This window comes from Sylvia atricapilla, chromosome 20, assembly GCF_009819655.1.
Source record: "Sylvia atricapilla isolate bSylAtr1 chromosome 20, bSylAtr1.pri, whole genome shotgun sequence".
Classification (NCBI taxonomy): domain Eukaryota; kingdom Metazoa; phylum Chordata; class Aves; order Passeriformes; family Sylviidae; genus Sylvia; species Sylvia atricapilla.
In genome coordinates this window covers 4,088,908-4,114,398 of record NC_089159.1, presented here as the reverse complement: position 1 = coordinate 4,114,398, position 25,491 = coordinate 4,088,908, and the positions used below count along the sequence as shown (strand labels likewise).

Sequence of the window (25,491 nt, the reverse complement as noted above, 5' to 3'; positions counted from 1 at the left end):
GATATGCAAATGAGATACATTGGTGAGGAACAAAAATTTATTCTCCGTTGTTTTCTTTAATCTCAGTTCATAGTATATTCTGTAGTCCATCCTTCAAAATATTTATTTGATTCTAAAATTTATACCTAATGGAAAATTTATATTTTGAGAAGGAGCATAATTTTCAGAGTGGTTTGGGGTTGTATATATGTTTGATTTTGTTATTTATGACATTTTTTAGCTGTTCAGAACATGTTTTATATATGTTGTAGTCTGTCGTGTTATTCATCAGTTCTTACAACTTGATTTAATTTGTTATAACTTCTAAGATCTCTCTTGGGCAGTTTGCAGTACAAACAGATGATTTATTAATATTGTTTTGGTTATCACAGAACAGCTGTAGCTTGAAAATGCAGTTTTATGTAAGTCTGTATTCTCTTGACTTTTTTATTATGAACTGCTATATATACATGCAAATATAAATATTACACCTAAAATTATTAAAACAAGGCATTTACAGCAGTCATAAAACAGTAGTACCTAATATATATACATCTATTATAGGTTACAAGCACTTACATGAAGTGCCAGCAGCCTGCTGGTCTCTGGACCTATTTCAGAAATGATAATTTTTCTCAAGAGGCTGGTTCCAGTGTTACTTCCTTATGTGTCTAATGGCAAAGCAGAAGTGCATAATATTTTAGAAGGTATTTTGAAAGCAGTCATGTGCTTTTTAAATAAAGCATTACTGCTCTCTTTTCAGTGCTACAAAAAACAAAAATAGATCGAGAGGCTCCATGTGCCTGATACACATCACAGGACAATTTGTGTGGCTTTTGGTGCTGGCATTCCCCAGGATACCTTTGTGTCTAAGCTGAGCCTTTTCCCTTTTCTTTTTATTTTATGTACAAATAATCTAGTGAAGAAGATATTTTGGTATTTTTTCAGACACTCAATGCAGAAGAGGAAAAAAAATGAAAACAACATATACTTGTTGGTATAGAGTAGATTTCAAGTATATTTTTCTCTGTTTATTTTTGTGTTAATACAAAGTGTTTTGTTTTATGAAAGACTTCTGAATTTCCTTTTGTAAGTGGAGTATCTGCCTTCTGTTGTGTAGATTATGGTTGTAGAGGGGACGCTGTAAGTACATCTCTTGAAGCATCTTACCTCAAATATTGGAAGATGGAAGGTGACTGTGTCCTTGCTTGTCTGGCAGGAATGTAGTCTTACAGAAGACATTTTTACTTGTTTTATTTGTTTTTGAATTCTAGCTGGTTCATTTCAGTTCTCTGTCCCTTCCTCTGTGATCCTAAACTTAGAAGATCTTCTTGCCAAAGAAATTAAAACCTGAGTTTGCCATGAGAATTAGTGACCAGCATTCCTCCTGTACCACTGAAATGGAGTAAATAATTACTTTATTCCTTGGTTTTCAATTCCAGGTGCATGTGAACAGCACCCATGGCTCAGTCCATTCCCTGGATGCAGACTTGCTTCTTTCCTCTGGCGAATCCTTCAACAAGCCAGACACTGATATGTTTAAAGATGGACTACGGAGAGCACAGTCAACAGACAGTCTGGGCACGTCTGGATCCTTACAGTCCAAAGCTTTAGGATACAACAACAAAGCAAAATCTGCTGGGAACCTGGATGAGTCAGATTTTGGACCACTTGTTGGAGCGGATTCAGTGTCTGAGAACTTTGATACGGCTTCCCTTGGATCCCTGCAAATGCCCAGCGGGTTCATGTTGACCAAAGATCAGGAAAAAGCAATCAAAGCAATGACACCAGAGCAAGAAGAGACTGCTTCCCTGCTCTCCAGTGTCACCCAGGGCATGGAAAGTGCTTATGTGTCCCCCAGCGGGTACCGCCTGGTCAGCGAGACCGAGTGGAACCTGCTGCAGAAGGAGGTGAGTCCACAGCTCTGCCTCCTTTGCCCAGAGCCAGGTGTGAAAGGAGGAGGTCACATCCACCACAGCTCTTCACTTTGCCCTTTTGGAGTTCTTCTGTAGGTAAAATACATCCAATGTCAGGTGTATGAGCTGGCCCTGCTCGTGGCACAGGCAGCTTCACTTAAACACAGGTTGCTTTGGATTTTGAGGAGGGTCTGGCAGAGGTGACTGTTCAACTCAGTGTTGTCTGAGAGGGTGAAAAAAGGTGGGAGAACTGAAAGAGAAGGAGAAAATGGGAAGTTGAGCAAAGGGAGCTGGGGATGGGTAGGAGAGGGCAGAGAGGAGCAGAAGCAGCAGAGCTCGAGGTGCTGCTCTTTGTGCCAGGGGTGTTTGCTGAGGGCTGTGCACAGGAGGCACTTTGGAAATGAGCAGCCAAACTATGCCCAATGCACAGAATGACACAGAGAGGCTCCAGGAAATTGTTGGGGCCTTGCTTCATCAGAAACCCACTTATGAGAGCAGCAAGCAGCAGATTAGATAAAGCCCTGGGCTGGTTGCATTGTGGATGACCAAGGAAATTGTTGCTTCTGGGTGTTCTGTCTGTCAGTTTTTTAGCACCTTTATATGATGCCAGTTCAAAGCTTGCATTTGGTTTCTTGCTGAAAAGGAGAGCATTTGGGTTTCCTGTGTTTTTTCTCTCAGAGGAAGAGAGGCCAAGGAGCAACACTTTAGGGGGAAGAAAAGGTGTGGGGAGATAATAATCCATACTGGGTGAAAAGCAAGATAAGATGGGAGTAAAAAAAAATATAAGACTGTAGTGAGGAGAAAAGACTAGATGAAGTACTATGAAATGAAGAACTACTGGAGGTTTTTTCTCAATTTGTTGAAATTTAACTTAGTGCAAATCATTGCTTAGGAGGTTTCTCTGAACCTATTGTGAAGTTGCGTTGTTGTTTTCCTATATCTGGAGAAATTACAGCATCCTGAGCTCAGGGCTCAGCTAAATCCCTACTCTTGAGTGTTTCCTTGCCCTGGTGACATTTTGATTTCACTTTACTTCAGCCCTGTCTCAGAATCCAGAACAGAAATGCAGTTTCCCACATATTCTGGAGGCAGGAGCACACACTGGGGTGTGAATGCCTCTTGCTGTGGGTTGAACAAATAACAAACACAGATTCAGCTCAAACTTGATCTGCAGCTGGAACTTTGATAAAACTTCTTTTTGTCCCCTTGGCCAAAACCAATGCAGTTCCAGAATGAGAGCAGATTGACTCTAGGTTTCCCTGCTGCCCACCCCAACACTGTTACTGTTTTCTCTCCTGTTTCTGTCGTTCAAAAGCACACAGCGGTGGCTTGATAAACTCTTTGTGTCATGGCTTTTTGTGCTAATGATGGGGCCCAAGGCAGGAAAAGCTGATATCCCACAGCTGATCTGAGTTATCCTTCGCTTTTAGAGCAACTCAATCCTGCCATTACATGATTCTGCCACTGTCTTTTGTCTGCAATGTTTTGTGGCCACACCCCTGAGTGTGTGTGGCATTCCTGCCTTCCCTGGAGACTTCCCTGGGCTCATGGCAGGTGCTGCCTCTGTGTTGTGCAGGTGCAGAATGCAGGGAACAAGCTGGGCAGGCGCTGTGACATGTGCTCCAATTATGAGAAGCAGTTGCAAGGTATCCAGATCCAGGAGGCTGAGACCAGAGACCAGGTGGGATTTCTCTCATTGCTTCAGCCAGGCTTTTGCAGCTTTCTGAACTACTGAGGGTGCAGCAAAGAACCATCTGCTATTTTATTCATCAATTTTATTTGAACTATACATACTGAAATACTTGACATGTTATTGACATAACTTGATTTGTTATTCATGTGTGGTCATGGGCACCAACATGTATATATTTCTTAGGGATTCACCTTGAAGAACCCATTTATTTGATGCTATAAGACCATGCAGTAAAGGCAGTGTTCTATAAAAAGTATTGTGCCCATGCTGAAGTCAGTTTCTTTAATAATTTATATTTTAAAATGCTTGTCATGCATTAAATTCTATTATCTTTGATACTGTAAGAACTGTTAACAGAAAAGGACCTCATCCTAGCAGCATAAAATGACTTTCAAGTCTTGGAGGATATTTGTTTCCTGCCATATACCAAAGAACAATTTTCAGATGGGTGTGGAAGGCATGAGTCGCATTCTGCTTTGAAATAAGTGATTGAAGTCATTGCCTGGCCATGGTCCAGTGCAGTTTGATGTTCCATGTTTCCTTAGAGGGATAATCTCTGCTGGAGGCTGTTTCAGCAGCAAAGGAACTTCTGGGTTGCACAGGATTTTTGAGGGATTTTATGTTGTGGTTTGAGTAGTGAAAGGGTTCAGGAAATAAATGCTCCCCAAGAGAATGGAAAATGAATTTTTTTTTTTTTTCTGACAACCCAGGTGAAAAAGCTGCAGGTGATGCTGAGGCAGGCTAATGACCAGCTGGAAAAGACAATGAAAGATAAACAGGAGTTGGAGGATTACATGAAACAAAGTGCTGAAGACTCCTCTAATCAGGTACAAGGATTTGGTAATTGAGATCCAGGAATGATGAAATGTTCTGCAAAAGTATATAACAAAAACTTGTGTTTTGTTAAATATGATGGCTGTAGAGGCAACACAAATGAGAATTTCTAGGGTTAGTCATGCTCCACCTGAGTCTGCCACAGTCTCTAGATTAATCTGTTGTGTCTCTTATATTGTGTTACCCAATTTTGGCCTTAAAATATCCTCTGTAATATTGAAATCCATTACAGAGTGGCAGTAGGAGTTTGAGTAATGTTTGAGTTTTGGAGTGACCTGTGTCTGAAATGATCCAAACGTGCAAACCCTGTGCTCTGGGCACAGCCTTGCTGCTTGAGGAGTGGTTCTGTTCCACCACTGCTCTTATCAACACCTGACACCCAGTTAATGGACCTCTGCTGAGGAATGCAGTAATGAGGAGCTGAGCAGGCAAAAATAGGCACTGAACTCCTTTAAAATAATAGCCCACTGGAAAGATTTTTCAGTCTGAGATGTGTACCTAATTTTTCTGGAACAATGAAGCCAAATATAATGGGTGGTAGTCATAGTTTAAAAAAAAAAAAAAAAAAGAGTCATCGTCTTTGGCCTATTAAAGCTTACAGTAGTAGGTACCTGCTGTGTACAGGACACTGAATTTACTTGACTTGGGCTGGACCTTTCTCTCTTCCATCTCACCCAGTATTTTTTCTTACTAAAGGAGCAGTCATTAGACAAAGTCCAGCTTAGACAACAGGATATGTTTATATGTTCTTCTGGCTGTACCTGTACCAGGGTGCTCTCAATTCAGTAATGATTAATCTTACATGTGTTGTTGTGGAATGACTTGTAAAGTTTTTGAAGGTGAGTGCTTTCAGAGAAAGGTACAAAAATTTAAAAAATGCTGAAAACCTAGGCAAAAGCTCTTCAGTTTCTCTTCAGTGTCTCTGATGTGGCTTACATGTAAATTTTATTAGAATTAACTGTTGATTCAGAGTTTGGTATATAAAATATCAAAATATTGTTGGTGCAGAAGCACAGCGTCTGCTCTTACTGCCTAGCTTCACTGAGTGAAGAATTAACATAAACTTCAGTGGTTTAGTTTGAAATTTCTAAGTACCTGTTAGTGATAACAGGCAAGAGAACTTTTTCAGAATCTGTTCCATGCTTTATTTCTTACATGTCTGTCTGTGTTTTCTTTCTTTGAGATCTCCTTGCTCATGGCCAAGTGTCAGAAGTCAGAGAATTTCCTCAGTGAGCTGCAGCAGGCGTTTCTGCAAGCCAAGAGAAGTGTCCAGGAGCAAATGGTAAGGCAGGTTAATTCCAGAGATCCATGGCCAGCCCTGTTTGTGTGACCTGGGAGCTCAGTGTGTCTGTCAAAGGCTTTGTCTGCCCAGCCAGGGTTGGCTGCAGAGGGCTGAGCATCTTCACTTGCAAAGGGCCTGGTCCAGTGAGCCCTGATGGCAAGTGCTGGAGCAGTTTGTGTCACTGTGTGCTGCTGTCTGTGTTCATGCACATCCAGGAGCATGGAGATCACTGCCTGCTGCTCTTCCCCTTACTCATGATCTAATTCCTTGTCTCTTTGGTATCTTAACTTCACCTCAAATCTAAAGACAGTAGATTTGTTCAAGATCTTTTTTAGGATTCATCACAATTCATCATTAGTGAATATTTTCTCAGGTTTTAGAGATTAAAGCTCAGTGTTGTTGCAAGTCAGACTTAAAATAGCAGCCCTAACACCAGAGAGAAATTATGTATGGGCACTTAATTTTTTAAGACTATTTTTGAGCATCTTGTTGGAATTAAGCCAGAGAATAGGAAGAGGACCTCATGTTCTAAAACTAAGTTGGACTTCCTTAGAGCAATTCATTCCTTTCTATATCAGAGTCAAGTTGTTTCTTTTTTCCTCCCTGGCACAGCATTTGTAGGGGACCAAGAGAATTCATCCTCCTGAACCCCAGTATTGCATTTTGGGGTCTGGGATTGTGTGTAGCACATCAGGACATTGCTGCCAGAGATGCTCTGCATGAGAACACATCTGGTGGATGTGCAGGAGATTCTGTTGATCTGAGTCTGCTTCTCCTGCTGCCCCCCTGTAACACAGCTCCTGCCAGTGCTCAAGTCCCTGCTTCTCCATTTCCATTCCTCTTGGAAAACTCCACTGGATTTTTCTCTTTTGTAATGCAAGCAAAGCCATGTCCTCTTCATCCTTTTTCTTTCCACGGGATCAGCCGTTCTGATGCTCTCCTGGAAGGACAGTGGGAGGCAGACACCCACCATGGAAAGTTTCATGGTGAATGTTTCAGGTTTTTGGATAACCTGCTCTTACAGCTGAGTGCTGAGGTGGTGTTAAACATCCCTGCAGCTCCTGTGATTCCCCACTCTCCTTCCCCTCCATGAGCACAGCCAGCTAATGGATAAACACAGGAGCAAAGTGCTCCTGTGTTCAGGGAGACTGAACAAAGCTGTATTTATCACTTGCTTCCTCCCCTCTGCCTGGACACTTAAAGTTGACCTTGCCTTTACTTCTGGTGCATGGGCCAGGCAAGAGGGAGCTGGTTGTGTTGATCCACAGCATCATTTTGTGTCTCTTCTTTACAAAGGATATCAGTTCACCAGACTTTTGAAAGTTGTGATAGTAAATGGGGCAGAAGAGCTGTGAGCATGACCCTAAGTGTGAATTTATACTTTCCTTTGCATTGTAGGCTGTCCTGACACAGTCAAGGGAGCAGGTTTCAGAAGAGTTGGTGAGACTGCAAAAAGATAATGAAAGTCTTCAAGGAAAACACAGCTTGCATGTGTCCTTACAGCAGGCTGAAGATTTCATTCTACCAGAAGCAGCAGAGGTAAAACATTCTTAACTCATTAACACCAACAGTGCTTGTGACTAGATCTCACTGGAATATTATTCTTTCTCAAAAAGCTGTCTCAAACAGCACAAAGAGCAGTAATTGGGATTTTAACCCTGTGAGTCTGTGATGGACAAAGCCAGCAATGTGATCCCCCTGTGCCATGGCTGCTTCAGGGCATGGATGGATTGTCACACCAGTTAACTGTGGCCTGACAGCTGCTCTGTGGTCAGTGGAGTGTGGGTTTGGCCCAATTCAACCAGTTCAAGCTGCATTTTGCAGCTGGGCACACAAATGTCAGCAGGGCCCCACTGTATTGATTCAGCAATTCAAGTGAAGTCAGTCACTTCTGTCCAGTTAAGACCAGCAATAATCCAAAGCCTTGAATAATGCTAAGCCTTATCATCATCCCTTTCAGGGCCACTCCCTTCCTTTAAACCTAAAAGATTTGGTGTGGCTGAAGGGCAGGGGATTGCATCATAAACCCCTGGGGATGTGCATCTTGCCACCTTCTCATTTCCTGTGGCCAGGCAGGCTGTGACAGTAATTCCTTGCTGGAAGCAGGCTCTGGGATGTCAGGACAGGTGGTGGTTTGAGTTCCCAAAGTGCCACAGGCAGCACAACTTTGTCCTTGTGCAGATTCCCCAGTGCTGGGGTGTGGCACAGCAAAATGCACATCTCTGCTAATCCTTGGTCCAGGAGCTCCGGGAGCTGATCCTCAAGTACAGGGAAGACATCATCAGTGTGAGGACAGCAGCTGATCACCTCGAGGAGAAGCTGAAGGCAGAGATCCTCTTCTTGAAAGAACAGATCCAAGCTGAACAATATTTGAAAGAAAATATAGAAGAAACTCTACAGCTGGAAATAGAGAATTGCAAAGAGGAAATAGGTGAGCAGGGGTGAAACGGTCTCAAAATAGGAATGTAAGAAATCAATAAGATGCACAAAGACTTGATTTTGCAGTAGATTTATCTGAACTCTAAATACTGTCAGCTTTTGAAAGCAGAAACACCAAAGCTGTGCAGCTGAAAACAAAAGTACAATTATTTGTTTGCTTTTGAGGCACCTTTGATGTAACACAAGCTTAATTCTCCTTTAAGTATTAACAGAAGAAGACAGGGTATGAAGAATTTCCTGTGTTTCTTGCATTTAAGTTTTAATATTCTTGTTTTTCAGCTTCCATTTCCAGTTTAAAAGCTGAACTGGAAAGAATAAAAGTGGAAAAGGAACAGGTAGGAAGCCCTTTCACTGTGGGATTTTTGGGTTTGGTGGTGTGGGTTTTTTAATAAAGGTTTTTGTTTTTCCTGTATTGAAATTGTATTTCTGTATTGCCAGTGTAGGAGTAGGACACATTCATAGTTCTGTTCCTTAAAAGATGTTTGATCTGTGTTGCTAATCTGTATCCTAAATAATGCATTAACTGTTTCCTTATACTAGACTACCCAATATTGACCTAAATGTCAGGTTTGGATGTTTCTCTCCAGCTCCAAAAGTAAATAAATGGAGAGAAAGTGATGTTACTCAGATGTTTTCTCTGCCCCTAGAAGAGATTATTTGTGTGTTTCTGAGTCCCTGAGTCCCCCAAGTATCTGAAAGATACTTAGACTTCCTTATGGAGGGACTATGGGAGATGGAAATGTTAGGAAGTTTAATTAATTTTTTTAATATTATTATTATTACACAGTTGGAGAGTTCTTCACAGGAAAACCTGCAGCAGCTGGAGAGTCTGCAGGAGGCAAAGAATGCTCTAGAAGAACAGCTGAAGAAGGAGACTGCAGCAAAGGTAGCTATGATGTCTGCATGTGAAGTGTATCTGCATCTTTTGTGATGAGCAGCTGTGTCAGAGAATGTGGCACTACCTAAGAATGAAAAAAAGCAGCTTTTGAATGTTGGTAAGAAACTGGCAGGGCAGTAATGTCCTTTGGATGTGGTTTCAGCCCTCAGCCCTGTTTTCACTGGGATGTGTAAAGTCTGAATTGCTGCTGACCTGAACATCCCTTGGGTTGCCCTCCCAGGTGAAGGCTCAGTAACATTCCTGCCTGTGGAGTGTCCTGAGAGGCAGACCTTGGTGCTTTGGAAGAAATGCTTTTTTGTGGTTGCTGAAGGAAGGGGCTCTATTTCAGCACTCAGGTGAATTAATTGTGATCTGAGCACTCACACTCTGCCCTCTCTTGTTGTGGTTTTGGGTTTTTGTGCCCTTTCCCCCAGCACTTCTCTGACTAAAGCTCAGGACAGCAAGACAGTTATACTGTCAGCAGCAAATTACTGCCCTTACCATAAACTTACTTCACTAAATCTCAGAACTCTGCCTTTGTATTGGAGATCCCTGCCCATGGTGCTGTTAAAAGGACTTTGGGCTTTTTTATGCTTTAACCAGTCTATTGGCACCTGCTAATGGGTATTAGCCCCTGATTTTGCATTTTGGAAACCTGAAGTGTGGAAAGACTGGTTCAGTTTGTTGCCAGGGCCCTGTGAATACTGTGCTGCTTTCCTCTGGTATATTTTTTTTAATCAGTTTATACAAGGTGCTGATTTTTATTCAGTTCAAGCATAAAGAACCTTTTCCTCCTCAGGCCAACCTTGAGCAGCTGGTGTTTGAAGAGAAGAACAAAGCTCAGCGGTTGCAGACTGAATTAGATGTCAGTGAGCAAGTGCAGAGAGACTTTGTAAAGCTTTCTCAGACACTTCAGGTAAGAGTCCAATCAATGTGTAAGGGCTACTTTAGTTTCCTTATTTCTCCAGAGCTATGTGAAATAAGGAATAGCAGTTGTAAATTTTCCTATGTTGGTATTTTATATTAGAATTTGTTAGTGTAATAAACTGATCAGGTATTGCTACTGTGATATTATTAGTAAAGCTGTTGGGATTCTATTCTGATTACTTGGTTCCAGCCACTTTTCAGTTATTGTACTGGAAGAAACTGTACAGAGCCAAAGCTGATGGCTCTTCCAGACCTGTTTTTCCTTGTCCATCTCCTGATACTACCAATGTGGTATTTTCATAGCAAATCATTCAGATGCAAATATTTAAGGACAAAGTAAGCAACTGGTACTGCTTGATCTGAATATATGCAATGGCTCTTTGTGTTGCAGTTACTGCTTTCTGTTTAGACACCCTAAAAGTCTTGTCCTTGCTATTGTCTCTGTTTGTTAGCTTTGTATTTCCTCCACAAAGTGGAACCTGTGGTTGATGTGAGATGCCAGCAGGTGGCTGAGGGGAGGAGTTTTGTCAGGGGTGTCCCTGAGGCTGATCCTGCTTTGTCAGGCTGCTCTCTGCTGCCGTGGAGAGCACAGAGGGAGCTGCAGTTTGTGTGTGCAGAGGGACTGGAATGTCCTGGGGAAGCCAGGCTGGACTGGGCCCACCTTCAGGGTCTGTGTTTGCAGAGTTTGTGCCCCTTTTATGTTCCAACTTTGTTCACAGAGGAGGTGCTGAATTCCAGCCCCATCTCCTCCGAGTCCAGGGCCAGGCCCTCAGTGACATCCAGCAGAATTCAAGCTACACATTTTCTGAGTCAGACATTCAGATTTACTTGGAAAATTAACACCAAAATGTGGGGGCTTTGTTTACTAGATGCAGTTTAGCTGGATGGACAATAGAGATCTGTGCTCTCTGGCTCTGTGTCTGGAGGAGTTGGTAGGACAAAGGAGACTACTGAGTTATCCTGCCTAGGGAAGCTGCTTCTTGTTTGTCCTCATCCTCCCTGTTTGTTTTTTAAAGTCCTGCAGGCACTGGTTTGTGCTGCTCTTAGAGCAAACAGCCACCACTTTGAAGATGTGTGGTGGACTCTTCCACAGCTTGCAGGTAGTTTAGTAAACCTGCAGTATGAGCTCAGTAAGAGCTGTAGCTCTGTGTTTTGTGTTTCCTTTCTGCCCTGAGCAGTTACTGCACATCAGTTTGTGCTCCAATTCAAGCAATGGTTTGTGCCATGTGCACTGTACACAGTGTGAGATGACCATCAGAGGAGGACTGTGGTTTCTTGGCAGGGTTATTCCCTTCCCTGCCCTTGTCAGTGAGAGCCTTGGGCAGGTACCCCATGTGTGAGGGGTCTGCTGGCCACATTAGTTATCAGCAACTCAGAAGAAGGGCTAAAAAGCAATCAAATGCTAGTTGGGGGTTTATAACTGGAAGCTCAGATCCTATTGCAAAGAATGTGAAAGTTGAGTGTGAGAAGGAAATCAGTCGTGCTCTCTTTGCACTGATTTCACCACAGTTCTGCAGGGCCTTGTTCAGCAGATAGGAAACAGCTTAAACTGGACATCAGCAAAGCAAGGAGCGAGCTTGGAAATGGGATGTTTGCTCCAAGAGCATTCTGGCTGTGATCTTGAGAGGCTCCAAGGCACGTGTTGGGCTGCTCCTTTACATCCTGACTGGGAAGGTTTGCTTTGCACATCCCCAGATTTCCAGTGCAGTGTCAGTGACTGGAGACGAGACAGAACACGGAGAGCTGGTGATGGCTGGAGCCCCCAGAAAGGGGCTTCATTGTGAAATAACAACTGCCTCACGTCCTCCCTCCTCCCATCCTTGGGCCCAAATTGAGCTGTGCTCCTTCACACTGTGCATTTGTTCAGCCCTGGGGCTCCTTTCCCCCTCGCTGACGGCGCTGCCTGTGTTGGTTCCCCGCAGGTGCAGCTGGAGCGGATCCGGCAGGCAGATTCCCTGGAGAGGATCCGAGCAATCCTGAACGACACAAAACTGACGGACATTAATCAGCTCCCTGAAACATGACACCCTGATGGGCTCCGAGGCTGCGTCTGGGGTTTTTAACTCATCTTTATAGCAACATTAATTATTATTTAACTCTAACCGAGAGAGCAGAAGCCAAGAGAGGGGAGCGATGACTTAAGTTTTGTTTCTAGAGGGGAAAAAGGTTTCGTACTGGGCAGGAAGAGAGCACAAGGGTGACTTGTAGTGTAGGAAGGAGAACTTTCTAATGGAAACACTAATGAGTGCAGTGTTTCGTGTTCCACTGAGTGGGATCAGTCCTTACATTCTGAAAAACTTCCCTCTTTCAGCCGACTTCGTAACCTAATATAGAGTTTTGGAACATATACCCCTGTCTTTCCCTCTGTCCTTTCCCCCACTACTGTGATCAAAGTAGCTGCTGGAAACTGTATTGTCCCTCCAAAACGTTGAAGAGCAAAGTGGTTGAAGTTTTTCTGTTTGAATAGTCAGTAACAGTATTCAGCTAGCAGAGAGAATGAGGTGTAGAGTATGCTGTATGAATATTTTATATTAAAATATGACTTTATTAGCAGGACACTGGATATTGATCTTATTTCATAACTCAGTACTTTATTTTTAAAAACCATTGGCTCTGTGAAGAATCTGAATGCTGCTGAAATGTGGATATGAGTGAGCTGTGTATCTCCTGAACAGATAAATGCTAATCTAAAAAAAAAAAAAAAGAACACTGTACTGAGAATTTAACTCCTTGCCATTTTTCTGTTGAATTCAGATACGGAAAGAAAAGCACAAGAAATGCACTGTTTTGTAATCTCTTTTCACAAATGTAATTTAGAATATGGAGCTACAACCGGTTGTTTCTCATCTTCTAAAGCTGAGCAGTGCCTGGAATCCCTTCTCTGTGGAAAAAAACCAAAAAACCCCAAAAAACCAAGCAAACAAACAAAGAACCCAAACAGAAAAATTCTGGTAAAAGTCGTGTGCATGTCTGAGCATTGTCCTGAGGTGGTGCAGGCGTGCTCTGCTCTGGGGCAGCACCAGGGGTGAGGGCAGGAGCTCTCTCCAGGGCAGGTGCTGAATGAAGCTGTTCCTGGCCTCTCTGCTGGATCAGCCTCATGTCAGCACACAGGAACCCCTCCCAGACACTCCTGGGCAGGGCACAGACGTGCAGGAGCTGCAGGATTGTGCTGCTGCAGCATGGAGGGGGCAGTGCAGCTCTTTGGTGTCCTGGCACTGCTCAGAGGTGGCTCCTGTGCTGTCCCCTGCTTCTGCTCCCAGACAGTTAAATTACACTGAGTAATGTGGCAGCAGAGGCAAGAAATTCTTGTGGTCACTCAGTTGTGAGGTTTGAGTTTCTTGTTCTATAAATGTGCAGAGGTCACATGAGCACTCCTCCTCCTGCACTGCTGCAGTTCCATGCATGCAGCTGGATGGATTCCTGAACTGTTGCAGATGTTGATTATCTTGATGCTACAAACCAGTTCTTGAACTTTACAACTCAGTTAAAAGAAGGCTGAAGGAGCAGATCCCACTGTCCAAAACTTCTTCATTTTTCCTCCATTCCTTGCTGGTTTTTGTTCACATACTTGGCCAGAGATTTGCTTCTCTTCATCACCTTCAAAAGTGACAGAAAATGCTCAAAGCTGCAATGCACATGACTATATATTTTAAGTGCTTAGATCCTATTTTTAGCAGTGTATATCCTGCTACTGACATAAAGTCAGAACCAGTGGTTTTGAAGAGGAATGCCTTAAAAACAGCCAAAAAAGCATCATACAAGCTCAACTCCTTGCCACTCATTACAAGAATTAAAGCATTTTATTCACCCTAGCAATTAATTCTCTTCATAATCCTGACACCCAAGATAATTTTCCCCAACCTTAGTAATGACTAACAGATGGCAGAGCTGTCATGTCTCGAGATGACACTTACTTTCACATAAAGGTGACATTGAAGTGTGGCTTGAGTCTTATTTGGCTGTTACCAGATTAAGGATTTTTTACCCTTTCTCACTATTTGCTGAACTGTGGGTGACAGCAGCCAGGTCCTGATCCATAAATCCAGGACAAGATGTTTTCATTCAATTTTCCAATGGCTGGGTAGACTTTGGAGACAAAACTACAGGCCTTTAGTAGGAGCTGCAGAACAGAAAGGAAAGCTTTTTTTCTCTGTTCCCGCCCTCCCTTGCCAAATACTAATGTGTGACTGGTGATGGAGTTAGTGACTGTAACTGATGACTACTTCACCTGTGCAGGAGGCGTAAGGAAACCTCTTGTATGGCAAAATCCTGTGCCCTCTTCAGCAAGCTGAGCACTTGAGGAGCTGCACCTTGAAGTCTTTCGCAGTGAACTATTTTTTTTGTCGTGTTTCTGGATAGTCCCAGTGCGAGAGGACAGGGACAGGGGCTGTTCCTGGCTTTACTGGTCCCTGTGTCTGGCCTGTTCCCAGCAGCCCTGTCTGCTCTGAACACCCCTGGCTGTGCTGGCTCAGAGCTTTTCAGCTGCTCCAGGGCTGGGTGCCTTTTCCTTGGTGTGTTTTTATGGCTCACAGGCACAGCTTCCCCCAGCTGTGCTGATGTCAGGGTGAGCTCATGGCTGCAGCCTGGCAGGAAGGAGGCAAGTGGGGCAAGTGCTTTGGGCTGTTTGGTAGCCCCAGGGCCCGTGGAGCTGTTTGCAAAGGCAGATCTGCAGGCCTGGGGGCTGTGCACTGTGTGCTTTTCCTTGTTTGGGAAGCAGGCACTGCACAAGTCCCTGAAGGAACTTCCTCTGGTGTGTAGAGGACAGGCAGGCAGTTCTTGCATGGCTGTTTTCCTTTTCACCACCTGTTCCACCCAAACACCTGTGCTCCTGTCTCAGGACCAGCTGGGACCATTCTGGTGTTGGAACACGAGTCACCTTTTGTCACCAACTGCTGTAATGTCAGACTTTTACACAATTCTGTTTGAAATTGGAACCCTGGCTGTTCACAGAAATGGTGGGAGATGTGCTCCCTGCAAACTGCTGTCCCTCTTGGGGAAGGGCAGCAGAGCTTCAGCAGCAGCAACTGAGCTCCTGCTGAACTCAAACTCAAAGGGGCCTTTAAAAGCAAAACAAGACAAGTGTGTGCCAAATTTGCAGAGCAAATTGAAAAGACTGTAAATGTAGGAAAAGCTCTTGGTGTAGATACTCACTGGATGATGGATTCTGGTCTTACTGCTCATGAACATGAGAAAACAAATGCTCTTCCTTCCAGTTCTGGCTGTTGTGGAGCGTGGCTGGGGCAGTGCCACCTGCCCAGCTGTGACACGGGGTGAGCTGTTGCTGGAGGCTGTCCCAGGGCCCAGATGGAGTTCTGTCTGCATTCCTGTACCTTATAGTCTTCACCTGTACAAAGTGTTCTTGCAGCATGTCTGGTCCCCGGTCCCTCCCCAGCAGAGCCCGCCCTGCTGTGCCCTTTAGCAGAGCAGGAACTCCTGTGCCCCCTGAGCTTCACCACGGCACCTTTAACAAGGGCAGGGACAACAATTCCTTACTGTCCACTAGAGTCTGTCTACAGCAGAGACTGGATTGGCCTTGTAATGGCGAGAAGGACTCCAGAGCCACCTTTTGCAAAAGGCAGACAGTGTTTGGAAGTCAATACTGCATTCCAGTGAGCCAAGCCATTGGTGTCCTGTGCAATCGTGGGTGTAGAATTCTGCTGTCTCCAGGATTCCAGTGTATCCATTTGTTAACTGTACTGAAGGTGTGTCCTTTATGGAGAAAGTGTTCCAAATTAAAAAAAGCTGCTGAAGTGTGTGTGCATGGCTCTGCTCTTTCTCCTCTGCCTCCTGCCAGACTCCCCCAGGGACCCTCTGATGGAGCAAGGGTGGGAGACAATCCCAGGATAACCCGAGGGAGCAGCAATCCCCCCCTCCTGAGGAGGCTGCAAATATCACCCTCTAACACCCTGAATATAAAACACCTGCAGCACATCCCCTTCCCGTGAGAAAAACAAAGGCCACAGCAAGTGAGGAGTCATATCAAAAGTATTTTATTTCACAATTCTTTACAAAATAATAAGCAAAAGCTGTATTGTTCAACATACAAATGGTAAATATACAAGGGGGAATACCAGGGACAGGTAAAGCTCTTCCAGCCTCTCGCTGCAGGTCCTCTCCAGGGCCATGTCAGAAGTTCACGTGGCTCCTGATGTCGTTGATCTGTTTCACCATCTCCCGGATGTGTTCTCCCCTTCAAGAAAAAAAACCCAAGTCAAAAGGCTGCAGCTCCCATCTGCACAAACTAAACAGGAAGGGAAACACTTCAGGTGGTAGAAGCAGGGAATGGGAGCAGTGCCTGTTCTCCCAGGCTGGATTACTGACTGCCCTGGGATCCTGGGGTAAAAACCACTTCCGTACATCCGCTGAAAGTGCTGCCCTCAGGAGCTGCACACCCTGTGCTTCAGCCCCTCCTGCAGCAAGGCTTCAATGACACCTGAACTGAAAACACACCAGGCCTCAGCCTGCACTTACTCCTCTCTCAGGACAGCCTGGATGCACTTGCTCTGGTAGGCACTGAGGCTGATGCTGGGTTTGCGGGGGCTTCTCCCCTTCTCCATCTGTTTCTGTTGGTATTCCTTTTTCATTTTCACCTGGGAGATGAGAAAAGACAAGGCCACAGTCAGTGCTGTCCTGCCTGCCACAGTGAAAGCTTGTTAATTACAGACTGCTGTGGTGTACTGCAATGAATTGGTTCTTTTTGGGTTCAAATCTGCCTCCTTTTGCACTTCCCACAAAGAGAAGAAATGTCTCTGCCAGGTTGAGGAAGGGGGAGCTCTCTGAGGGCTTACAGTAAGTGCAAAGGTTCTGTCTGTATTACCAACTAGGGCCCAAAGCCCCTTCAGTACATTGTTGCTAATTAACACAAGTACAGCATCACTTGGTTGGCAGGACTCGTCTGTCAGCACTGAGGGAGGAGCTGTCAGTGACCTCCCAGCCCAGTCACTCCTCCTCTCACCTGTCTGATGGCATTGCTCAGGTGCTGCAGCTGGTCATGGATTGTCTGCAGTTCCTTCTTCATATCTTTTTCAGTGTCAGACAGAACAGGAAGCTGAGAGTGGAAACTCCGAAGGACTTTCTTCATCCTTTGAAAACAAGAAATGTCTGAGTTAACTTCCCTGGTAGCCAGCTCTGCTCAAACACCTGCACCCTGGTGCTTTGGCCACGCTTCCCAAATCTCAGGGGCTTCACCTTCCCCTTCCAGCTGGTCTCAGCTGGCATTTCTGAGCATTAGGCTGGCTCAGGCTGGGCCTGCAGGCAAATCACACCATGCCCCAGCACAGGGAATTTCAGAAGCCCAGTCTTGTACCAAACCAGTGCAGCAACTCCTGCCCACTGTTCTACCACACCTGCGAGCTTTTTACCCTCAGGTGTTGTGAGGTGGAAGAGCCCCATGTGCACTCACCTGTTCATGATGTCCTCTTGCTTCTCCTTGGCTTCCTCGTACTTGTCAGCCAAGCGCTCGGCCATCTCCCGCAAGCTTTTCCTTAAGGCAAGGGAGAAGCAGTTCCTGACCTCAGCTCCTCACACGGGACAAGCCAGGGTGTGGAACAGGACAGGGGAGCTGAAGAAGCAGCTGGAGGAGGGAGCAAACCTACAGCTTCACTGTGGCTGGGAATGCCCTCAGCTGTCACCTGTCTCACAAACCCACCACAGGTGCACCATTCCCCAGGTTTGGCTTGATAAAGAGACAGGTTCCACTCACCTCTCCTCTCGACAGTAACTCAGATCCTCCAGTTGTTTCTTTTTCTGTCCCCACAGCAGCTTCACTCTGAAGTAAACACATACAGAAAAAAAAATCAAAACATTTGCAACCAGGTGAATCAGGATTTACACCACACAGAAGATGCTGGGAGTGGGAAGAACTGAAGACACTAAAAAAGGGGCAGTGGTGAGAGAAAACTCCCATTTCGTCCAAATTATATAGTGTAAATAACTGACTATGATTTGAAGCAGCAGAGACTTAAGGCAGTTTTCCTTTGTCAGGATTAGTGCTGAGGTCAGATTTCCTGCCACCCACAGGGCCAGGCAGGCAGGCAACACCACAAGAAAAGTATTTTATGTGTGTTTGTGTTTACCATTTTTTTCTTCCCCTATGAGCCACCAGAGATCAACTATTAAACTCACCCCTGCTTTTCCTGATAACTTCGTTTTAAGTTGCAGTATTCATTATTAGTTTTACATTTAGTACATTTATTCATTCACCAAGATCAGACCCACAGAAGAGGGTGAGTGGTCAGTACTTAGTGCTTCTGTGTCACAGAGACATTGGCCAGCACATCTTTAGGAGTTTTGCATTACCTTTGCTGAATTTCCTCTTTTGCCAGGTCCTGTTTCAGTATATATTCCTCTCTGAACACCTGGGTGGCTCTGCTGAGGAGCTGAAGGCATTCTTCAGGGGGAGGAGCAGCATCTTTATCTGCAGATCTTAAAATTGAGATTTTTGCAATCTTACTAGTATGTTCCTTTGAAAGGCTAAACCACTTCCAGTGTTTATCATAAAGGTTCTGGGGGGGGGGGTCTGTTATGAAAGTGAGGGATTACAATGAAATCCCTTGCTAGAAATCATTTTTCTTACATGAGGAAATCCCTAGGTAGCTTAAGATACTCCAAACCCAATGGGGCAAGCAAAGAGAACACCATCAGCTGAGGGCAGCCCAGCTTTGAGCAGGAGGCTGGAGCCAGGAGATCCCCTCCCAGCCTGCACCATCACTGGGCTGGATGCCATCCCCACAGGGACACAGGCACCAGCCAGTGGCAGGAGCTGCCATGCCCAAGGCAATGTGCTGTTCAATCAGGAGCTGGCCAACACCCACTGCTCCCAAGTGTCCCCACTTCAGGATCCCCAGGCCAACCCATTTTGCTCACTTGAGGTGCAGGGGGTTGGCAGAGCTGCGCTGCAGGATGCCCTGGATGTGCTTCTCAAAGGAATGCTCCGACTCGGCCACGATGCGCAGCGGGGACACGGCCAGGTCCTTGTCCTCCCTGGTGCACAGCAGGGGAGGGGAGGCAGGATGGACAGTGCTTCTGCCACACAACAGCACAGGGGACAGTCAGGACACTCAGACTGAAACCAGGAGCTAAACTGGCACTGCAAGTGTGAGGAACTCCTCCACTGTGTTACTGCAGGGGGTTCTAAAGGCAGCTGTGTTCAGTTCTGTGGTAAATCCAGCCCTGGCAGGGCAGGTAAAGCTCACATCCCCACACCTCTTTGGTTGTGGCTCAAACTAGCAAGAATCATAAATATCCTTTGGCTTAAGGAGAAGAAAGTTCCAGAACAAGGGAGGCAGGCACTGGAATAGCAGCATGACCCTCACAAGCACCTGCCCAGTCACTGCCCAGCTGTGTGGAAACTGAAATAAATAAAAGGTCTGTAGGAGAACCTGATGTTAACACTGGCTGTGCTGATGGTACCTGTCCTACTTTAAACACTGTTCTCCCCTAGTGTCATCCCCTCAAGGTGTTCATTTCATTGTGCAAATGCACATTTACACCACTCTGTATCTTTGCCACCACCTCCAAAGAAAGTAACTGGAAGCACAAATGAAAATCCTACATTTTTTTTTCCCTTTCATGCACACATAACCTCAGTAGCTCATTAACAATATCCACACCAACCTCAACAACGCCATCAAGAACATTTTTTTGTCCTAATACTCACTAAAAGTGATCTAATAATATCCCCTACAAACACCTTATCAGCAGTGGGTAACTACTACAGTAACTCCTCAGTGCTCAGCCAGGGAATGTTCAGAAAGCAAAACTTCATTGTGTGCCCTAAGAGGTGCAGAAGCCTGGGGTGAAACAATCAAAGAGTAAGTGAAAAATAGGAATATCCTTAGTTTTGGTCCTTTCTATGCAGTCAAGGACTTTAAGTAAGAACCACGTACAAGAGAGGCCTTGTAATGCACTCGTAGGTGTTGGTGATGCAAATCATTGTGGGCCCCAGGATATCAGAAACGATCCAAAATCCTCTAATTGGAGCAGGCTGCCTGAAGGGAAGAACACAAAAATTACCCAGTCAGGAAAGTTCTTTGTTCCTGAAGTTGTGCACATTCACTCTTTTGGAAATGCTCCAAGGTCAGGTAAATGGAAGTGAAAATTTCTGCTGGTCTGACAGGTGATGTTCAGACAGTAAAACAAGAATTTAAGCTACTATCCTAACTGTGCAGTAAGAATCCTGATGCACAAATTGCTCAGCTGTATTGTTTGAAATCTTTTGAGCTTACTTTATTTCTTTAATGGTAAGAATGCAGTAAAAGATGACAAATCATGTTTTCCATGGCAAGTCCCCAGTTTGAAAGCAATTGAGAAAGGGTTTGCTTTTTACCTGCATGGCAGTGGTTTTGTACAAAGAATATGTTCAACAAAGCACTTCTGTTCTGCTCCCAGCTCTTGTAAGCTGTCTTTGTCTTCCTCATCTATAGGGAGACATGTCAAGGTTCATCAGATCCACTTTGTAGAGTGAGGGATGCAGCAGTACCTGCACCCACCAGCCTGTTACTGGCAGATGTTCACCTGTTCCTCACTTCCCTCACTCACCTGAGCCAAGGAATTTGTGCAGTTTATTGATCCATGTCAAGCCCACACTGTGGACACCAGCTTCGTGTGTGCAGTGGTATCTAGAGGGACATTTGGGATCTGAAATTGAAGTAGAAAATATAAGAGATGGCACTGAACTGAGAAAAACTCACCCTTCACACCTGCACTGCTGATGCTGCTCATCAATTTAGTGTCCAGTCAGCTTTAACATCTTAGTGCAAGGACCAGAAACAGAGCTACGTGTGTTAAGAGTCTAAAATACTGGTGAGTTGTTTTGAACCCTTCCTACCACACCACATCTGCATCCATCAGGCAGGTTCTCAGTGGCAGATTATTAAAATTAACAGACCAGCATTCTGACAAGCTGCTTGTTCCCAAAGACCCAAACATTTCATCCTGCCCCCAATTCCATGGGATGAGGAGGTCCTTCCCTCAGGATCACCATCCCCCCAGCACTCACCCACAGGTCAGCACAGATGCAGAAACTTGTACTTTACAACCCTCAGATGACAGGATTTAGTAATGACCATGTGTAATCTGCCCTTGAGCCAAAACTGGAGCCCCTCCCAGGTTTGCTCCTTCCACAGCTTTGGGGGCATCAGGCAAATCCTTACTCCAATCCCCCTGTTTGTTTGACACAGATGAGAACATGCAAATAACTGGATCCTAAATGCATGGAATAAAGAGCCACAAGCTGAACAACAACCCCACCTCGGTGCAGCTTGATTGGGCAAGAGAAGTCAGACTCCAAAGGATCTTCTTCGTCTCCTGTTGCCAGTTTCAGTGCAAGTTCCAGCTCAACACATTCAAACACATACAGGGAAGGAATAAGATCAGATCTTGGGTCCCAGGACTTTTCTGACTGAAAAGAGCATTGAATTCTTCTGTGAGACATCATTGAAATAGGAATTCCAACATAAACAGCATCAAGGAAGAGTTACAAGTTTTAATTGTCAAGGAATGTAGTTCAAGTTTACTTTAAAAAGTTAACTCAAACCCAGGGTTTCTTAAAAATCCTTCTTAAATCAGATCATAGTAAATTTCATCAAAACCTGATCTACTGTCAGGATACACAGGACTGAGATCTACAATAAAAGTGTCAGGGAGCCAGAGGGACTGGCTGAAACAGGAGAAAGACTCACTACCTCATCCCAAAAGAATGCAGCTTTGGCACTCGGCACACACACTTCCAGGCATGCTGCCACCTTGCAGCCAGGAGCTTGGCTTAAAGAAACCAAAACGCCTACAAGAAACCAACCAAAGCAAGACCAGGCACCTGCTCATCGTCCTCCTCTCCATCCAGCACCACGCAGTGGTAGAGCATTCCCGACTCGGTGGCAATGACCAGGATGTTGGGAACACAGGGCAGGCACAGCACGGCGCAGGCGTCGTAGCCGTAGTTGTCCTCAGCAGCTGGGTGCATGGGGAGGGGCCCCAGCAGCTTCCCCAGGCTGCCAGTGCTGCAAGGGAAATGGGTTTGTTCTCAGCACCAGCCCTGCTAGGGGACTTCCCATGGCTGTCAAACTATGGCTTGGAGTCCTCAGTCCCACCAGAGTACAAGTCTGACCGGCAGCTCCTTGGTGGAGATCTCAGAGGGGAATCAGAGCTCATTTCATTGTATTTTATGCTTTGAAAGCACCCAAAGCTACACTGCAAAAATTCATGAGGAAACATTTTCATAAGAGAACACAAAGTACTCATGGAAAGCTCAAGTTAGTAATAACTCAGCTGGTTTCTTGCCCTCCACAAGCAGCATTTTGTGTTGTGGCATTTCTCTGGGCAGAACTTTAGATGGACTAAGGCCATCTCACTACCTGCAGATAGAGCTGGTCAGTGCAGAGGCACGCAGTCCTGTTTATAATCCAGGTACTACACTCTTTAATACTCAGCTATACAAGATCTAACTTTTAAGTCTTGCACCATCTTCCCAGTTTTCTAAAGTAATTCCTTCTTGTATTATGTTTATATCCTTGATTAATCATCCTGACTTTCCACTGCAGAACATGCCTGTGAACCCCCTATGCTCTTCAAATATTTCTCTTCCTAGGATGCTCCTGGCTCAGTGAGCCTCATCCAAAGCTAAGGATGTCTGTGCTGTGAACTGAAGGCCACAAAATACACTCAACAGCCTTAAACCCACTGATCTTTTTACAGCTCAGTGTCTTCCTATCAGATTGCTGATGGCAAACAATGCACAGTGCATTCTGAGCAGTGGAAGCTGCATCCATAATGTCTGGATGAGAAAGGATGGCATGCTGGTTTTGGATTCCAGTCTAGAGACAGAAGAGGCTGCAATACAATACAACTCAGGCCAGCATCCCTCGGAGTCCCAGCCAGGCTGAGCGGTGACTGTCTCCCCGCAGCACGCCGTGAGGCCCGAGGGCCAGGGCCTACCTGTGGAGCAGGCTGATGTAGGTGAGGAAGGTCTCTCCGTTCTCGTAGAGGATGTACAGGGGGTAGCCCAGCACGTCGTCGCTGCCGCGCTGGCCCAGGACGTGCCTCGGCAGTGGCACCTGCGGCCCGAAGTCGAAGGCCACGGCCGTCTCCCCCAGGGACGCGGTGTAGGCTCTCCTGGACACGGCACAAGGGGCCCTCAGACACCACTGACTGCACCAGGTCTGCCCTGCTCCTCGGGGATGTGCTGCCCAACTCCTGCCAAACCCCACCCTGCAGAGCCCTGCCACACACACTGCCAGCAATGACAGCGTGTAAGTGACACCCTGCCCATGGCTCAGCACGTCTGCCGTGCCCCCACAGCTGCAGAGGACACCAGAGGTGTTCTGGTACTGCCTGTGAGGCACGTCACTCTGCAAGGATTTCTGTTTCCAACCAGGCCAAGAGGGAAATAAAGATACCTATTTTCTACATCCCCCACTCAAAAACCCCTTCTGAACCCCATCTTAAAGTCAATGCATGCTTTTCAAACTGCTACTCTGACAAACACTTGACTGTACAGTTTGTCACCATTTTGTCTTAGAAGAGTGGGGGAGAGGAGAGGGAGAGGAAAGGAGAAATTAAAAGAAGAAAGGAAAGGAAGAGAAAAGAAGGGAAAGGAAGGGAAAGAAGGGAAAAGAAAAGCATAAGTACTCTGCTATGAAGAGCAGTACTATATAACACATTCTATAGCACTACAGAATTCATATCAGGTTTTCAGGCACGTTTATCACTTACTCATTAAAAACACAACTGAGAACACTGAGCTTATTCTGCAAAAGCATTTCAAAACACAAGAAGCCACACCAACCCTGTTTTGATTGTAAGAGTCTCCTCCTCGGTGTCCGACAGCACAATCACTTTGACAGGTGTCTGAGGCACCTTCAGACTGTAAAACCTGGGGGAAAGAAACAGCAGCCTTGTTCATTCTGCTGGCAGTGCTGCACATTCCCTGCTGACACAGGAACATCAGCTGCCCTCAGCTTGAAATACCTCCCATCCTATTTTTTTCTACTGGTAAAAATGGCAGGATGCAAATACCAAGTGACAAATTAAGACTGGACGTGACAAAAAACCCCATACTTCAGACAATCAGCCACAAACGAGATTTACCTGATGGTGTTGTCCGATGTCAGGAGCACGATGTGGGGCTCCAAGGTGTCACAGGGGTACCAGGCTGCATGCTTTAAGGTCAGGGATGTTGAGCTGGTGAAGAACCGTTCCGCAATAGGAATGGTGCTGGAATACAGAGCAGAAACCTGTGCTGTGACCAGAAACACACAACCTACTTCTAAAGGGAAGCGGGGGCAAGAAGCCCCAGAGACACAATGAAAAGGTTTTAAAGTCTTTATCTCTACTACTCTGAAAGTTGGAGAGATGGCTTTAACTTGAAACCCTGTGTTATTTCTCCCCAAACATCTGCTTTTAGGTGACACATATGAAAGAGCCCAGAGAAGCTGCCCCATTTCTGGGGGTGTCCAAGACCAGGTTGGGCCAAAGCTCAGAGCAAAGGAGGAAAGGGAGGCTGTGGAGGAAGAGTGGCAGGACAACAGTGTCATTAACCCCCTGAGGTCTCACCTACCTACAGTTCACAGTGGATTTCCCACCTTCAAACTCAGAATTCTTGCCCCAGCGTTTGGGCAGCTCCAGCACCATGAGCCCCTTGGTACCAATGAGCGCCACATGGTGCTGGGCAGGGCTCAGCAGTGTCTGGTGCACCTCGAAAAGGGGCGGGTTTATGCACAGAAGAGTCTGAAAACGGAAATGTTACAGTGAAGCACGAGCCGTTCAATGCACTCGCAGAAAATACAGCACATCTTTATTCCGGATGGTGATTTACAGGGCACGGAATGAGGCACAACCCGGCTCCACGGCACAAAGCAGTGGGTTCCTTGGGGAAAGACACCCCAGGGCGGGCTGAGGGATGATGAACTGCCCAGGGGCCTTCAAGGAAGAGACCCCCTCAGCCTACCACAGCCCTCTTCCCCTCACACCTCACATCCCCCCCGCCCTCTCCGCACAGCCCCACGTCCCCTCACGGCCCGCACAGCCCCTCACAGCCCCTCCTCTCCTCATGGCCCCTCACACCCAGCCCCTCCCTGCACGACCCCTCATCCACTCACACCCCAAACGCCCCCACCCCTGGCCCCTTCCGCCTGATCCCCTCACAGCCCCCACATTCCCTCACACCGCCCGCCCCAGCCCCTGCTCCTCTCAATTCCGCCCCCCCTCAGCCCTCCATCCCCTCACACGACCCCCTCCCGCCGCGGCTCGGCGCGGGCCGCACCTGGTACCGTCCGAGCGCGGCGGGGTCGGTGCCGCCGAGGCGGCGCAGGCCGATGGCGAGCAGGGCGGCGGCGGGCCCGTCCCAGAGCAGCAGGTCGGCGCCCAGCCCGCACAGGAGGTCGCGGAGGCGCGGCGGGCGGGGGGCGGCGGGCGCGCGCTCGCGGAGGCGGCCGAACAGCGCGTGCTGCGGCAGCGCCGCGCGCCACTGCTCCGCCGGGCCGCACTCGGCCGCCATCGCCCCGCGCGCCGCCGCCCCGACGTCACCGGCCCGCGCGGCCAATGGGCG

General features: G+C 46.3%; 2 protein-coding genes across 2 annotated transcripts in view; one reads left to right on the top strand and one right to left on the bottom strand.

Moving 5' to 3' along the window:
• RABEP1 (rabaptin, RAB GTPase binding effector protein 1) overlaps positions 1-15,697 on the top strand; it is a 47,235-nt gene extending 31,538 nt beyond the window's left edge. The window contains exons 9-18 of the mRNA XM_066333191.1: positions 1,422-1,889; positions 3,472-3,576; positions 4,299-4,415; positions 5,606-5,704; positions 7,103-7,243; positions 7,946-8,135; positions 8,423-8,478; positions 8,931-9,029; positions 9,820-9,936; positions 11,870-15,697. Of these exons, the coding sequence (XP_066189288.1) occupies positions 1,422-1,889; positions 3,472-3,576; positions 4,299-4,415; positions 5,606-5,704; positions 7,103-7,243; positions 7,946-8,135; positions 8,423-8,478; positions 8,931-9,029; positions 9,820-9,936; positions 11,870-11,971 (1,494 nt within the window). The 3' untranslated portion in view covers positions 11,972-15,697. The remainder of the gene's footprint in view (positions 1-1,421; positions 1,890-3,471; positions 3,577-4,298; positions 4,416-5,605; positions 5,705-7,102; positions 7,244-7,945; positions 8,136-8,422; positions 8,479-8,930; positions 9,030-9,819; positions 9,937-11,869) is intronic.
• Positions 15,698-15,914: 217 nt separating this feature from the next.
• On the bottom strand, positions 15,915-25,443 carry NUP88 (nucleoporin 88). The gene is made up of 17 exons (XM_066333190.1): positions 25,207-25,443; positions 24,502-24,671; positions 24,033-24,158; positions 23,731-23,817; positions 22,881-23,057; positions 21,763-21,946; positions 21,198-21,348; positions 20,487-20,585; positions 20,275-20,365; positions 19,835-19,936; positions 18,813-18,971; positions 18,246-18,371; positions 17,650-17,715; positions 17,350-17,430; positions 16,903-17,029; positions 16,419-16,537; positions 15,915-16,137 (listed from the first exon to the last, which is right to left on the bottom strand). Exons 1-17 carry the CDS (start codon positions 25,438-25,440, stop codon positions 16,074-16,076), a joined length of 2,163 nt encoding a protein of 720 aa, XP_066189287.1. The 5' UTR covers positions 25,441-25,443; the 3' UTR covers positions 15,915-16,073.
• Between the last annotated feature and the right edge of the window lie 48 nt (positions 25,444-25,491).